Source organism: Quercus lobata, chromosome 12 (genome assembly GCF_001633185.2).
Source record: "Quercus lobata isolate SW786 chromosome 12, ValleyOak3.0 Primary Assembly, whole genome shotgun sequence".
NCBI classification, from domain to species: domain Eukaryota; kingdom Viridiplantae; phylum Streptophyta; class Magnoliopsida; order Fagales; family Fagaceae; genus Quercus; species Quercus lobata.
The window spans coordinates 1,211,977-1,224,606 of NC_044915.1; the positions used below are offsets into that span (position 1 = coordinate 1,211,977).

General features: G+C 34.7%; 1 protein-coding gene across 1 annotated transcript; it reads left to right on the forward strand.

The window, feature by feature from the left end:
- Positions 1-1,911: 1,911 nt before the first annotated feature.
- LOC115971379 (binding partner of ACD11 1-like) lies at positions 1,912-9,567 on the forward strand. The gene is made up of 5 exons (XM_031091265.1): positions 1,912-2,084; positions 5,293-5,396; positions 5,516-5,591; positions 8,574-8,654; positions 8,735-9,567. Exons 1-5 carry the CDS (start codon positions 2,079-2,081, stop codon positions 9,308-9,310), a joined length of 843 nt encoding a protein of 280 aa, XP_030947125.1. The 5' UTR covers positions 1,912-2,078; the 3' UTR covers positions 9,311-9,567.
- The last annotated feature ends 3,063 nt before the right edge of the window (positions 9,568-12,630 follow it).

Sequence of the window (12,630 nt, forward strand, 5' to 3'; positions counted from 1 at the left end):
TCTCGTTGAGATCTGCCAAGATCTCTTCAAGTTCGGCCTAATCTTGTTGAGATTAGCCAAGATCTCTTCGAAATCCGTTCAGATCTAGCAAAAATAAGCAGATTTTGGCAAAAATCCGGCGCGATTCGCACAATCCGAGCTCGACTGGAAACCAACAAAAAAACTTTGACGTTCGACCACCCGAACCGTTGCTGTCGGTGGGTCTGCAGTGGGTCAATGTTTAGGAGACCTGAAGTGATCGAGTCAGTTCTGGGTTGGGTGCCCAACCTGGAACGACCCGTGGACAGGCCTAGCTTTGGATACCTATGCTAGCCAAAAAATAAGAAGTAATGTTACAAAATTATGAATAGTTTATGGACTAAAATATGTATAACAAAAAGGTTTGTCAAACCACCACAAACCTAGCTGACCCATCAATGGAAAACCCAAATCAAATCCAAACCTAAAATCATACGCATCAATACCGCGAAAACCTAGCAGCACCACCACAAAAGCCTAGCCTTCTCCCAAAATCAAGGATTAAAAAATTTTCGACCCAATAACCACCACCAAAATAATGACCATCAACTGAGCACCACCATTGGCAAATAAAATTGCAAACCCACACCCACCACCACCACAACTTTGCCTCCACAATCCTAGTCTCAAACCCTTAGTCGCAATTCTGAAAGCCCTTAGTTTCGTAAGGTACAAGGCCTATCTTTTATGTGTCGGAGAGAGAGAGAGAGAGAGAGAGAGAGAGAGAGCTAAATATGTTTAGAGCCCCAACAATCAGGCCTTAAATTTAAATAGTGATAAAGCTCCGGATGTAAGTATGTGTTTGGATGATTTTTTTTGATAATGTAGGAACTAGAAAACATTTTGCATAGGGCAAGGATTTGCTACAAACTAATTTGCAGCAACTCTTGCAAAAATGCACCAGTGTCAATGCCTCAGATAAACACTTGTCAAGCTTATATTTTTCCATGTCAAGATTGAATTTTTCACCGAATGGGATCTATTTGAGGCATTGACACATGTGCATTTTGCAAGAATTGTTGCAACTTAGTTTGCAGCAAATTCTTGCCCATAAACTAAGTTGCATAGCAATTCTTGCAAATTGCACATCTCAATAATTTGCTGTAACTTAGTTTGCAGCAAATTCTCACTATGTTAGGCACTGAAACTCATTAAAACTCATTGAAACTCGTTAGGCACCGATCAATACAATAAAAATAGTTAAATAGTAGTAGTAGCCAAAAACCCATTAGGCCTTGAAATTGAAGAAGAGTCAAAGTGGATGAATTGAATCCCATCCCCTATTTAATGGAACAAATCCTTCCGATCTTGAATGCACCCCACCACTTAATGTTATGGTCATTTTATAAATATAAGTGTTTGTAGAGTGTGAGGGGTAAAAACTGGAGTTCAAGTTTTTAAGAGGAAACTTCACACATTTACATTTAGATTAAACTAGAATAAAATTTCTATCTTGTATAAAATAAATAAAAAAATAAAAAATCTTAAAACTTAATACGGATCCAATCTTAATTCTTAAGTAACGACTCCACCATTACTTCAGCTCTACTTTTCTTTGTCTATATATATATATATATATATATATATATATAGTATTTATTTGCGAAAATATATATAAAAGAGAAACTCTTGCATCTGGTGCTGTGGGAGCCATTGCAATTTGCCATTTCATTACCTAGGCATACTGGCATAGGATAGGAGAGAGACACCATAAATTATTTATTTATTTAATAGTAAAATTAAATGTTAGTCAGCGTCAGTCTCTCTCACACGGTACTCACGCGTGTGAAATCGCCGGCTAGGCTAGTGTTACTGTTACCCCATATCTCACACGTGCGACCCCCCAAACCACGTCTTCATTTAGAACAATAAATAATAGTAAATATTTAGAATAAATTCATTCGATAGCTTAGCTTAGCAATATAATTTGTCTCTATCATCTCAATAATCAAGATTTGGCTCGCATTTCTTCCAGGAAGACTTGTAAAAAAAGAAAAAAAGGCAGGCCTCAAAGCTCAGGCTCTCTCTCTCTATCTTTGCCTATTGGAACCAAATCTACCATGTCGGTTAGTATTTTCCTTATCTCTTTCTCTCTACCGTATTTCTGTATGTATTGTCTGATTTTTTAGGGCTTTGAGAGCTTTGATTTGCTTGCTTATTGCTCAAGTTTAGTGTGTGTTTGACTCTCTGTTTTGCCCTCGGATCTGTCTGATTCTACGTTGCTTCTTTTATTACAAGATTTCCTCTGCGATTAGATGATTAATGAAACCAGATTCATACATATGTTATGTTGTGTGTCTCTGTGTGAGAGAGAGTGAGTTGACATGTACTGGGTGTTAGAATGTAAGGACTTATTTGGTTTGGGTTTCTCAAAATTAAAGAACAGAAAATAGATTGTTTTAGCTATTGGATCTTTTTTCAAATTTGAGCCTAGGATTTTTGTGCAAGTGTCAATTTAGTTCTTGCATTTCCAATGTGAATTATGTTTATAACAAATACAACTTTTTGTTAAAAATTTCCATTTAATCTTTTTCCACCTTTTTTCTTTGTTTTATAATTTTAAAAAAAAAAATCCATTAAATCTTCAAGGCATGGTGAACTACAAGACGGATTACGCTTGATCTAAACTGCTAAAATGGACCATACTAATGCTCAAGACTAATCCAAAAACAATCTAGCAAACAGCTCTATCATTTGTTACCCTGAAGATTCCACACCCTCAAATCTATGACAACTACGTTCCCACCACAAAGTCCACATCAAACATAACAGGGTTAAGTTTTAAATATCCAAAGTCTACTTGCCTACCCAATTTCTCCAACCAAAGAAGAGGTCAGTGGCCTTTTCTGGTAGCACCCCATGAAACTCAAAGGAACGAAACAAAAAACTCCACAATGCAAATGCAACACTATAGTGTAACAAAAGAAAGCCCCCAATATAATGTCCATGATTGATTCAAGGACTAAAGTGGTGCACAAACATAATGTCCAAGGGGTTAATCCTTCAAATTGGAATAGTGTTGTAAAAAACGTGTTTAAAGCTCAAGGCTCAAAGCCAAAGGTCTAAGTGCTTCACTGCCTCAGGAAAACATTTCTGGCGTTTTTTGAAGAAGCACAAAAGCGTGTGCTTTTTAAAATTTTTTTCTAAAAAAAATTATTAATCATTAAAATTAGTTGCTCGTAATTTTATTATAAAAACATTATCATTTAGGTCTCGCGCACACACACACAAATCTACATATCAAAAGACATGAACAAGGATAGTTTGCTATTCTTGTAATTTTTTTTAAAATGTAATGTTTAAACTTTTTATGCCACAATTATTAATTTATTATCCTATTATCCACTGATAATTATTTCAAATATTCTATATAAAAATTTTAAGAAATTGAAATAACCTATGTAAAATTTGTAAGTGTAGTTGCACTATCTATTTTAACTAATAGGAAAAATATATTACTATTTTGGTTTATCATTATTATTTTTTAATTATACACTATGAATATTTTCATCAGAGTTATTTTATATTAAATTTGAAAAATGTGCGCCTTACTTCAATCAAGCACATGCTTGTGCTTTGCACCTAGGCTCCAAGAGAGATGTGCACTTGACTCTTTTACCAACATTGAATTGGGAATGTAGAAACTAAATTGACACTCAAAAATCCAAGGATGAGATTTTAAGACACCCTCCTGCCCCTTTTTTAATTCTTCCAATTCAAGTTGTCCTGAAAAGATAGATTCATTTATGAACAAGATTATTTGGTTTTGCATTTGTGTCATGTCTTCAGCCCTCATTTTTGTTTTTAGGTTCTGAATCTAGGGTTTATTCTATATGATGTATGCTTGTGTTTCAGTTGCATTATTGACTTTATGGTTCCTGTTACATCTTGAGAATTTTCGGGAGCTGTGCTGGCTATCTTTTTGCCTGGCTTTGGAAATCAAAGCAAATGAACTGGAAAAGTCATTTTGTTTGTTTGTCTTTCTTAGCCTATTTTGTATAGGAGATTAAAATCATTAAATAATGATTGTGCAATAGGACAATGGTGGAGATGTCCTTGGTTGGAGCATTGGGATACAGTACCAATGAGTATACCATTTCTTTAAAGGGGGAAAGTAGTACGATTGTGCAATATGGGGGGAGAACCGGGGGAGGGGAGGGTGGGAGGAAGGAACCATACGATTAGCTCAACTCATCTGATTGTAGTAAGCAGGGCATGTATTTAGAATATAGTGGCTGCAACTCTCTCTTTGAACCAATTTCAATGCATACTGCACAATGTCAGGAAGAGGACAATTTTACTTATATATATTGTTCTTCTTTTCCGATTTTATTGTTGCATTTAACTCCAAGGGTAGCACAATTGGCTAGGGACCGCACCTCATGAAGTGATAGTTACTAGTTTAAATCTCCCCTTCCCCTCTCTTTTGGGGCCAAAATTAATTATTAAAAAAAAAATTGAATAAAATTTACCATAATAAGCCAAAGTTGTCATTACATTGTGGATAAGGCATACATTGGATGGCAACTACTCTTGGGCGTGATTCTGAATCCTAATTTGTAGAAGAAAAATAAAGAATATCATTCTGTTTTTGGCAGGAAAATCTTTTAATAAATTCTTCGGAGTATGTATTGTATAAATTATAACTTCTCTGTGATGTGAATAGTTCATAAACACCAATAAGTATACCATTTCTTAATCAAAGAAAGAATTTCACTCAATCTCAAGAAAGCGTGATTACTCCCTTTGCCCCCACTTTATGATTACAACAATGGGGGAGGGGGATTCAAACCCCAGTTCTCCTAATAAAGGAGAGCAGGTTGACACTAAGTGATAATAATCAGCTGCACAGTGCACATATGCAGGGAGGTTCTAGCCTTCTAGGTAGCTTTTTGAAAATTGTCACATTGATAAAGTTGGGTTTGGCATAGATCATAATCTGAGACTCACCAATTATGAGGGAGTTATCACAGAAAAAATTTCCACTCTACTAATATTCTTATTTTTTTTTAAGAGCCCACTCAACTACTTTTCTTAGAACTGAAGAGTTGAGTTTTAGTGCTTGAAAGCACTTCATTCTCTTTATTTTTGGCCACGCAGTGGTTTTAATGGATATTCATTCTACATTTTCTGATTTGGAATTAGAGAAACAGAGCTCCTGATATCTGACCCAGTTGGACCCCTTGGTTTGCTGGATTTTGAGTAGTTCTATTATTCTTTCTAGTATTATATTTTCTCAATGGTGTTTAGCTTATACACTTGCTCTGAATGCAGATAAAAACTGTTAAAGTTAGCAATGTTTCCTTAGGAGCATCTGAGCGAGACATCAAGGAGTTCTTTTCTTTTTCTGGTGATATCGAATATGTTGAAATGCGAAGGTTAGTTTATGAGTCAGTTCAGTAGTTTCCTCTCTCTCTCTCTCTCTCTCTCTCTCTCTCTCTCTCTTATTTGGGTTTATTTTTATATGAACAACCAATCCTACCAAATGCTTATGCAGTGATAATGAGCGGTCTCAAATTGCATATGTCACCTTCAAGGATTCACAAGGAGCTGAAACTGCAGTTCTTCTTTCGGTAATTTCACTTATGAGTATATGTTATATTACTGTATTAGGGTTACGTCCCCCCTTTTTTTTGTGATTTTAGATATATCACTTGTAAAAAATACTTTTGTTAGTATTATCGTGATTCAGGCTTTGCAGTAATGGTTTTTTAATGGTCTTAATTATCAAAGATGTATTATTATGGTTTTTTTTAATGATCTGACTTGGAGGATTACACAAACAAAATGTGATATATGGAGTACAATAAATTAGGGATTTCAGTTGTTTGAGGGCGAGGGGTAAAGAGCTGTTATTTGTGTTAATCTACTGTGAGCTTTAATGCATCATGAGAAGTGTGATTAAGCTTATACATGAAAGAGACAACTGTTTCTTATGTTTTCTTATTTTTTCAAGAAAACAAAAGAGAAAACAATATTTTGAAAAACTTTTTTCATTTTCATTTCCCAAGAAGTCAAAGACAGTTTTGTAGATGCAAATATATATCTAAGATACTAAACATGCATATGCGTAGGATCCAATTACAACACGGATTAATGAAATCTTTTATTAATCAATATCAGCTTTGTGCAAAGTTGTGATCTTAGGGCTGTGAGCATGGTGGAAAGGGAAGAAATCAACTAAGAAGCACTAGCAGTAGACAAGTGTGTGTTCTGTGTGTTAGTAGTGACATCTATTCTTGAAGAGAGTAAGAGCGATTCCATCATAGAGATGACAATGTACAAACTGGTTCTTTATAAATTTTGGAGAAATTACACTTTACCCCTCTAAACTATACCCCCTTTTACACTTATCCCCCTAAACTAAACTATGAGAATGCACACTTTACCCCCCCTAAACTATTACCCTCGTAACACTTGCCCCTCTAAACTATAAGAGTGCACACTTAACCCTCCCTAAAATATTACTTGTGTAACACTTTGCACTCCATCCCATGGGTAATAGTTTAGGGAACTATAAATTCTTATAGTTTAGGGGGTTAAGTGTAAAAGGGATCATTGTTTAGGAGGGTAAAGTCTGCATTCTCATAGTTGAGGGAGGTAAGTGTAGAAGCGGGTATAAGTTTTTTTTTTTTGTGGGGGGGGGGGGGGGGGGGGGTGTTAAAGTGTGCATTCTCATAGTTGTAATATTTGCACTAAACTCTTTGAGACCTTAGAGTTGCTAGTTTCGACTGGGTTTTTATAATCCTAAATAAAATGGTTTAATACTTAAGCTGAAGGTCTGCTTCTGGGAAAAAAACAAAAGGAAAGAAAAGAAAAAGATTATTGCATGGCTAAACTAATCCTTTTACACAAGTTATGAATCATATAACAACTACAACAACAAAACCTTAGTCCCAAGACTTTGTGATCAACAATAGATCCTCAATGGACTAATTGTGATCAGTCACGTGTATTCTTCTTTGCCATTCTATCTTAACCAAAATATACTTTATGTTACTTCCTTAAATAGTATGTCTCTTTCTCTTTTTTGATAAGTAAGGTGTGTCTTTTTCTACAAGTACTAGCATTATTTGGGGTCTTCATCTCCTATTTTTGTTCCCTCAACTTGAATCAAGTCTCTCTTCCTCACCGATGTATTAATTGCTTCTTGTTGCACCTGGTAAAACCATCTCAAGCAACTCTCCTTGATCCTTTCATCAATAGGAGCCACCCTTATCTTTAAACAAATCAATTCATTTTGAATACGATCTTTTCTTGTATTTCCACCTGTTCATGTTAACATTCTCATTTCTACTAAACTCATTTTATACATGGACATCTTACTTCTTGATTGCCCAACATTTAATGCAATATAGCGTAGCTGTTTTTTTTTTTTTTTCTTCTTTTTTTTTGGATAAGAATATAGCATAGCTGGTCAGCCTGGTCTTATAGTAGTTTGTAAAAATTTTCTTTTTTACTTAATAGGTGCTCTACAATCACCCATAGTCATGATTCATGTTTCTCCTAAAACTCACACCCCCTTGGATCTTTCTATCTTTATGACTTATTAGTCCAAGATATTGAAAGTAATCACTCTTTGGTATCTCTTGACTATCCATTTTTACAACTGTTCTTTCTTTGTACTAAACTTACACTCTTGCTTTATACACACTTAACCTATAACCTTTAGATTCTTTTTTTGAGAAGCTAAAACCTTTAGATTCTAAGCTAAGGTATCCCTCCAGACTTTTAACTTGGCATCAAGTCCTTGTCTCCATGTTTTGTTTCATCCACTAAAATTATATTATAAGCAAAAAGGATATACAAAGGGATTTCATCTTGAATCGGTGTAATAAGTTCATTCATAACCAATTAAATGAGATTTACTTATAGTGTGTATATATATATATATATATTTGTACATTTATCACTTTAAACTCATTTGTGATGCCTCCATTACCAAAAAATTCCCAAATTTCTCATGATTTTAAAAGTGGAGGAGTGAATTGAAGGTTTAAAGTTAAAAATTGTTTTTAATTTTGCCCCATCATTTGCTTTTGAAATCCTAAATTGGCGGGACTTGTAGGTGAAGAGCTGCTAGATTCTTGTGGAGTGTAATGCTGCAATTTCCCTTATATTTTTTTTGGTTGTTTTACTGATGGCTTCTATAAGAACTAGATTGTGCCATGATGTCATACAAATTTCAGGTGCAATATATAGGCAAGAAGATTCTGAAGAGGGTATATTAGTTTTGGTTGTTAACTTTGTGATCTATTGCCAAATCTCTTTGTTTAAGCTTTTGAGTATTGTAAATAGAATGAGCTTTTATGATTATATAATAGATAGAGATATCTCTGATCACGCTTTGAATAATATATAGTGGGAAAAAGAACTCAACAATCTCTTTGTAATTCATTGACTGTGGTTTTGGTTTTACCCAGCTGTACTACTGTTTTTTGGCTACATTAAATTGGTCAACTAATGATTATGTTGGATACATTTCATATTATACAAGGTTCCCTACTCTTCCATTCATGTGAAAAAGTTTCACTTACAACTGAATGTAATCTCAGGGAGCAACAATAGTTGATCTGTCTGTCAACATAACTCTGGATCCAGATTACAAGCTGCCACCTGCTGCTTTAGTACCCCCTGTAAGTTTCTTGCACAAAACCACTATTTTACTGCATAAACCAGAATGGAACTGACCTGATTGGTGCCCAAATCTCTGTAGGCGACAGAAAATAAAACTCCAGGTGGTGCTGACTCTGCTTTTAGAAAGGCAGAGGATGTGGTTAGTGGCATGCTTGCTAAGGGCTTTATCTTAGGCAAAGACGCAGTGAACAAAGCAAAGACTTTTGACGATAAGCACCAGTTATCTTCAACAGCCACAGCAAAAGTCGCTTCTATTGACCAAAAGATTGGGTTCAGTGAGAAAATAACTGTTGGAGCTACTGTGGTTGGTGGTAAGGTCAGAGAAGTGGATCAGAAATTTCAGGTTTCAGAGAAAACAAAATCAGCATTTGCAGTTGCAGAGCAAAAAGTCAGTAGTGCTGGATCTGCCATAATGAAGAACCGGTATGTATTAACTGGGGCATCATGGGTGACTGGTGCTTTTAACAAGGTTGCAAAGGCAGCTGAGGAAGTTGGGCAGAAAACAAAAGAGAAAGTGGTAGTGGCTGAAGAGGAGCAGAAGAGAAAAGTTGTAGATGACTATGCTTATGTTCATCTTTCTGAGTCCCCCAAAGCATCTGCACCAACTGAGCAGCAACCTTCCAAGCCAGCACCTGCTCAAGGTTTGATCCTTTGATTTGCTACTTTGTAAATACCAAAGGAAATGCCACTCCATTACTGGTTTGTGTTTCTGGTATGGAAGTGGTGAACGTAGGACTCTCCAATTAGTTGGTCATGATTGCATTTATTATCTTGACTTTTCTTTCTAAGAATGTCAAACCGAATGTTTGAGGTGTTATTTTGACCATTTTTTTCTCTTTTCTGTTTCTTTATGATTATATTTCTCAATGTGGTTTTCGATTACATTTAATATAAGCAACAAGTTTTAATGTAGTTGTACTTTCTCTTCTTGCATGTGTTCATCATGCATGCAAGATGTCAAGAGCATTATTTTTCAAAAGCATAATTTTTTTTTTTTTATTAATAAAAATATAATATTCTTTTATATTCACTAAAAATGTAAGTTTTTGGATTAGGTAGTAAATGACTTTCAATTAACGTGGAGTTTGTCATGGATGGTGTAGAAAACATTTAACTCTATCTAATGATGTGTGTTATGAAAAGTCTAGTAGTTTAGTGGAATTGCATGCTTTTTGGAGTTTAAATGCTCATTTCTTGTTATTGTAGCTGCTGACTAAAAAGACTAGAAAATGGGAAATTACATTTTACCATTTTAAATTACACTTTGCATTCTAAACTTTTCGACTACATGTTTTACACTATAACCTTTGTTACATTTTGCACCCCAACATCAAGTTTGTTGTTAACTTGGATGGAAAACCATGGTACTGCATAAAAAGACTCAATTACCCCCTCTTCTCAATCCCTTAAAAACAAATGAGAAAATACACTTTTTCACTTTAAACTATACTTCTGATTACACTTTGTACCCTAAATTTTAAATTTCTGTCAAACTTAATAGCAAACTTTAACAGCAAGCTTGATGTTGGGATGCAAAGTGTAACAAGGATCATAGTTTAAGGTGCAAAACGTGCATTCAAAAAGTTAAAGGTGCAAAGTGTAATTTGGAGTATAGTTTAGGAGGATAAAATGTAATTTTTCCTAAAAAAAAACCTAATGATGAACTTTACAAAGAGTTATATCAGACTTGAAGCCCAACTAATATGCATGTGTGTAATGTGTATATATGTATGTATTTCTTGAAGACGAGTTTGTATCACCGAGAATTTAGGTACTTGAAATAGCACCGGAGGCATTACACGAGAAGAATCTATATATCGTGTAATGGTAGTGAATTGAAGGGTATTCGTGCTTTCTTACTTTGAACCGAGTTCTTGCATTATTATTATTTGAGAATAAAGTTTGATAACATGACGCTGAAGGCATTCAAGGAACTGCTTCAAGTTTTATCGGTGTTTGAGGTTGGAGTACCCTAAACTAAAGGACATCAGAAACAAATATCTGGATCTTTTCTCTCTTCTATTTTTTTTTTAAAAAAAAAAAAATCTAAACTACATATTGATGCATATTTTCTATAAACTTTATTTTAGGGGGAAAAAAAGGTTAAGTTTTTACCCAACTTATTTTGTTTTTGAGTATAATAAACCAATGAAAACAATAAGTTCCTTCAAACGAATGCTAAGGCAAGGTTGGCAAATTTTGTCACTTCGATGGTTAGAATAGTTCTCAAAATTGTTCGGCAAGAAAACACAGTTTTGCTTACTATCTTTTCTGTTTACCTTGTTTCTGAAAATATAGTTGAATACATATCATTATTTGGTCAGTGTGGATTTGATCCATTCTCACAGGCTCACAGCATCGAGTAATTAATAGTTGTTTTTTCTCAAATTTCTCCCTCAGCTCTTGCTGGTTTGAGAGAATATTACAGTTAGAATTTATAGATTTTTCCCACTTCATTGAAAGCTAAAACTCAGTTAATGGAATTAGTTGATTTCTATGCTAATGCATAAAACTGGGGGAAAAAGAGAATCTGGTTTATGTAACAAGGATTAAGTGATTAATCCACTAACTAGGCCCTTCCCTAAGCATTACAAAAATAGCAAACAAAGTTGTATAGGGATAAGTTTTTATCAAAGTGTATGGTCGCATTACTTTTTATCTCATCTTCATTTCAAATAATCTAACTTTTAGCTTTTTATAAAGGGACAAGCTCCCCTCCCATTCAAAATGCTTCCGTTACCTCTTGTTTTTATTTAGATAGAAGAAACCTGGCAGATAAAAAATCTAAAGGTTACAATCAAGCTATGTCATTTATTTTCCCTCTAGTCTCTAGCCCCCCCCCCCCCCCCCCTTTAACAGCCATCAACCTCCCTTAGCAAATCCACCACCTCCCTTATCAAATCCACCGCCCAACAATCCCAAAAGTGCTGCCGTGACTCCACTGAAGTCTGAAAAACAAGATTCAACTCTGAAGAAAAATTTGCTTCCATCATGATAAACTAAGTGTGAGTTTGGATACAACGTTTGCGTCCGTGCGTTTTTTAGTGGGTCCCGTGCATTGTTCACGAGACCCGTAAGTATTTTTTTCAACAAAAACAACTTTAAAATTGGGTCTCACGGCACTATTCACATATTTAAAAATTATTTTGTTACAGTGTTTTCAATTTTCAGCAATAAACGGTATCCAAACAGAACCTAAGTTCCGAGATTTTGGAATTTTTAGTTTCAGCATGTAAAACTAGGATCCAAAACTTTGTATCTAAGGTCCAATGGCACTCGATGATACCACATATCAACGTCATTAATATTTTGATGTCACCAAGAATCTTTCTTTTACTTTTGATTATGATGTCTTGGTTGTGTTTTTATTCTTCTAAATCATTGTTTGATTTTATGAATTTCTTCTAAAACATCTTTCTTCCACTCCGAGACAAGATCTGATAGATCCTTAATTTTCTTAAGCTTCTTTGCAATCTTGAATTTGAAAGATACGGGGAGGGAGGGAAAGTCCAAGGTTTCATACATTAGTACCACTACGAGGGTTCATACCAACTTAGGTTTGTCCATATAAATCTTTTAATCAAGATATTTTCTTCTTGTTAAAAATAAGATCTAGAGTGAACTAATCAACTAAACTCTAAAATTAGAGAAAGTCTCTTGCAACCGGAGTCCTCGATGCTAGTTGGCACAAATATTCAAGGTCTTAACAATGGTGCAATTGAATCAAAATTCAGTTGTCGAAGTGGGTTGTTGTGACTTGTGAGCAATGAAAGAATACAAAGTTGGTATGATTGCAAGCCCATAAATTTTTTGTAACCCTTGTCTTATCTGCCCACCCAAATGTCAATACTTAATTAAAAAAAAAAAAAAAAAACCTTGAATTTTCTGCTATACAAAGCAAATATGGTGGATCTGATATATGCACCATTCATCTAACATTCTAACATGATAGTTTCACTCAATTGTAAAATTCAT

Coding starts and splice junctions, on each gene's coding strand:
- LOC115971379 (XM_031091265.1), top strand. Junction 5,397..5,515: donor GAATATGTTGAAATGCGAAG/GTTAGTTTATGA, acceptor ATGCTTATGCAG/TGATAATGAGCGGTCTCAAA. Junction 5,592..8,573: donor AAACTGCAGTTCTTCTTTCG/GTAATTTCACTT, acceptor ATGTAATCTCAG/GGAGCAACAATAGTTGATCT.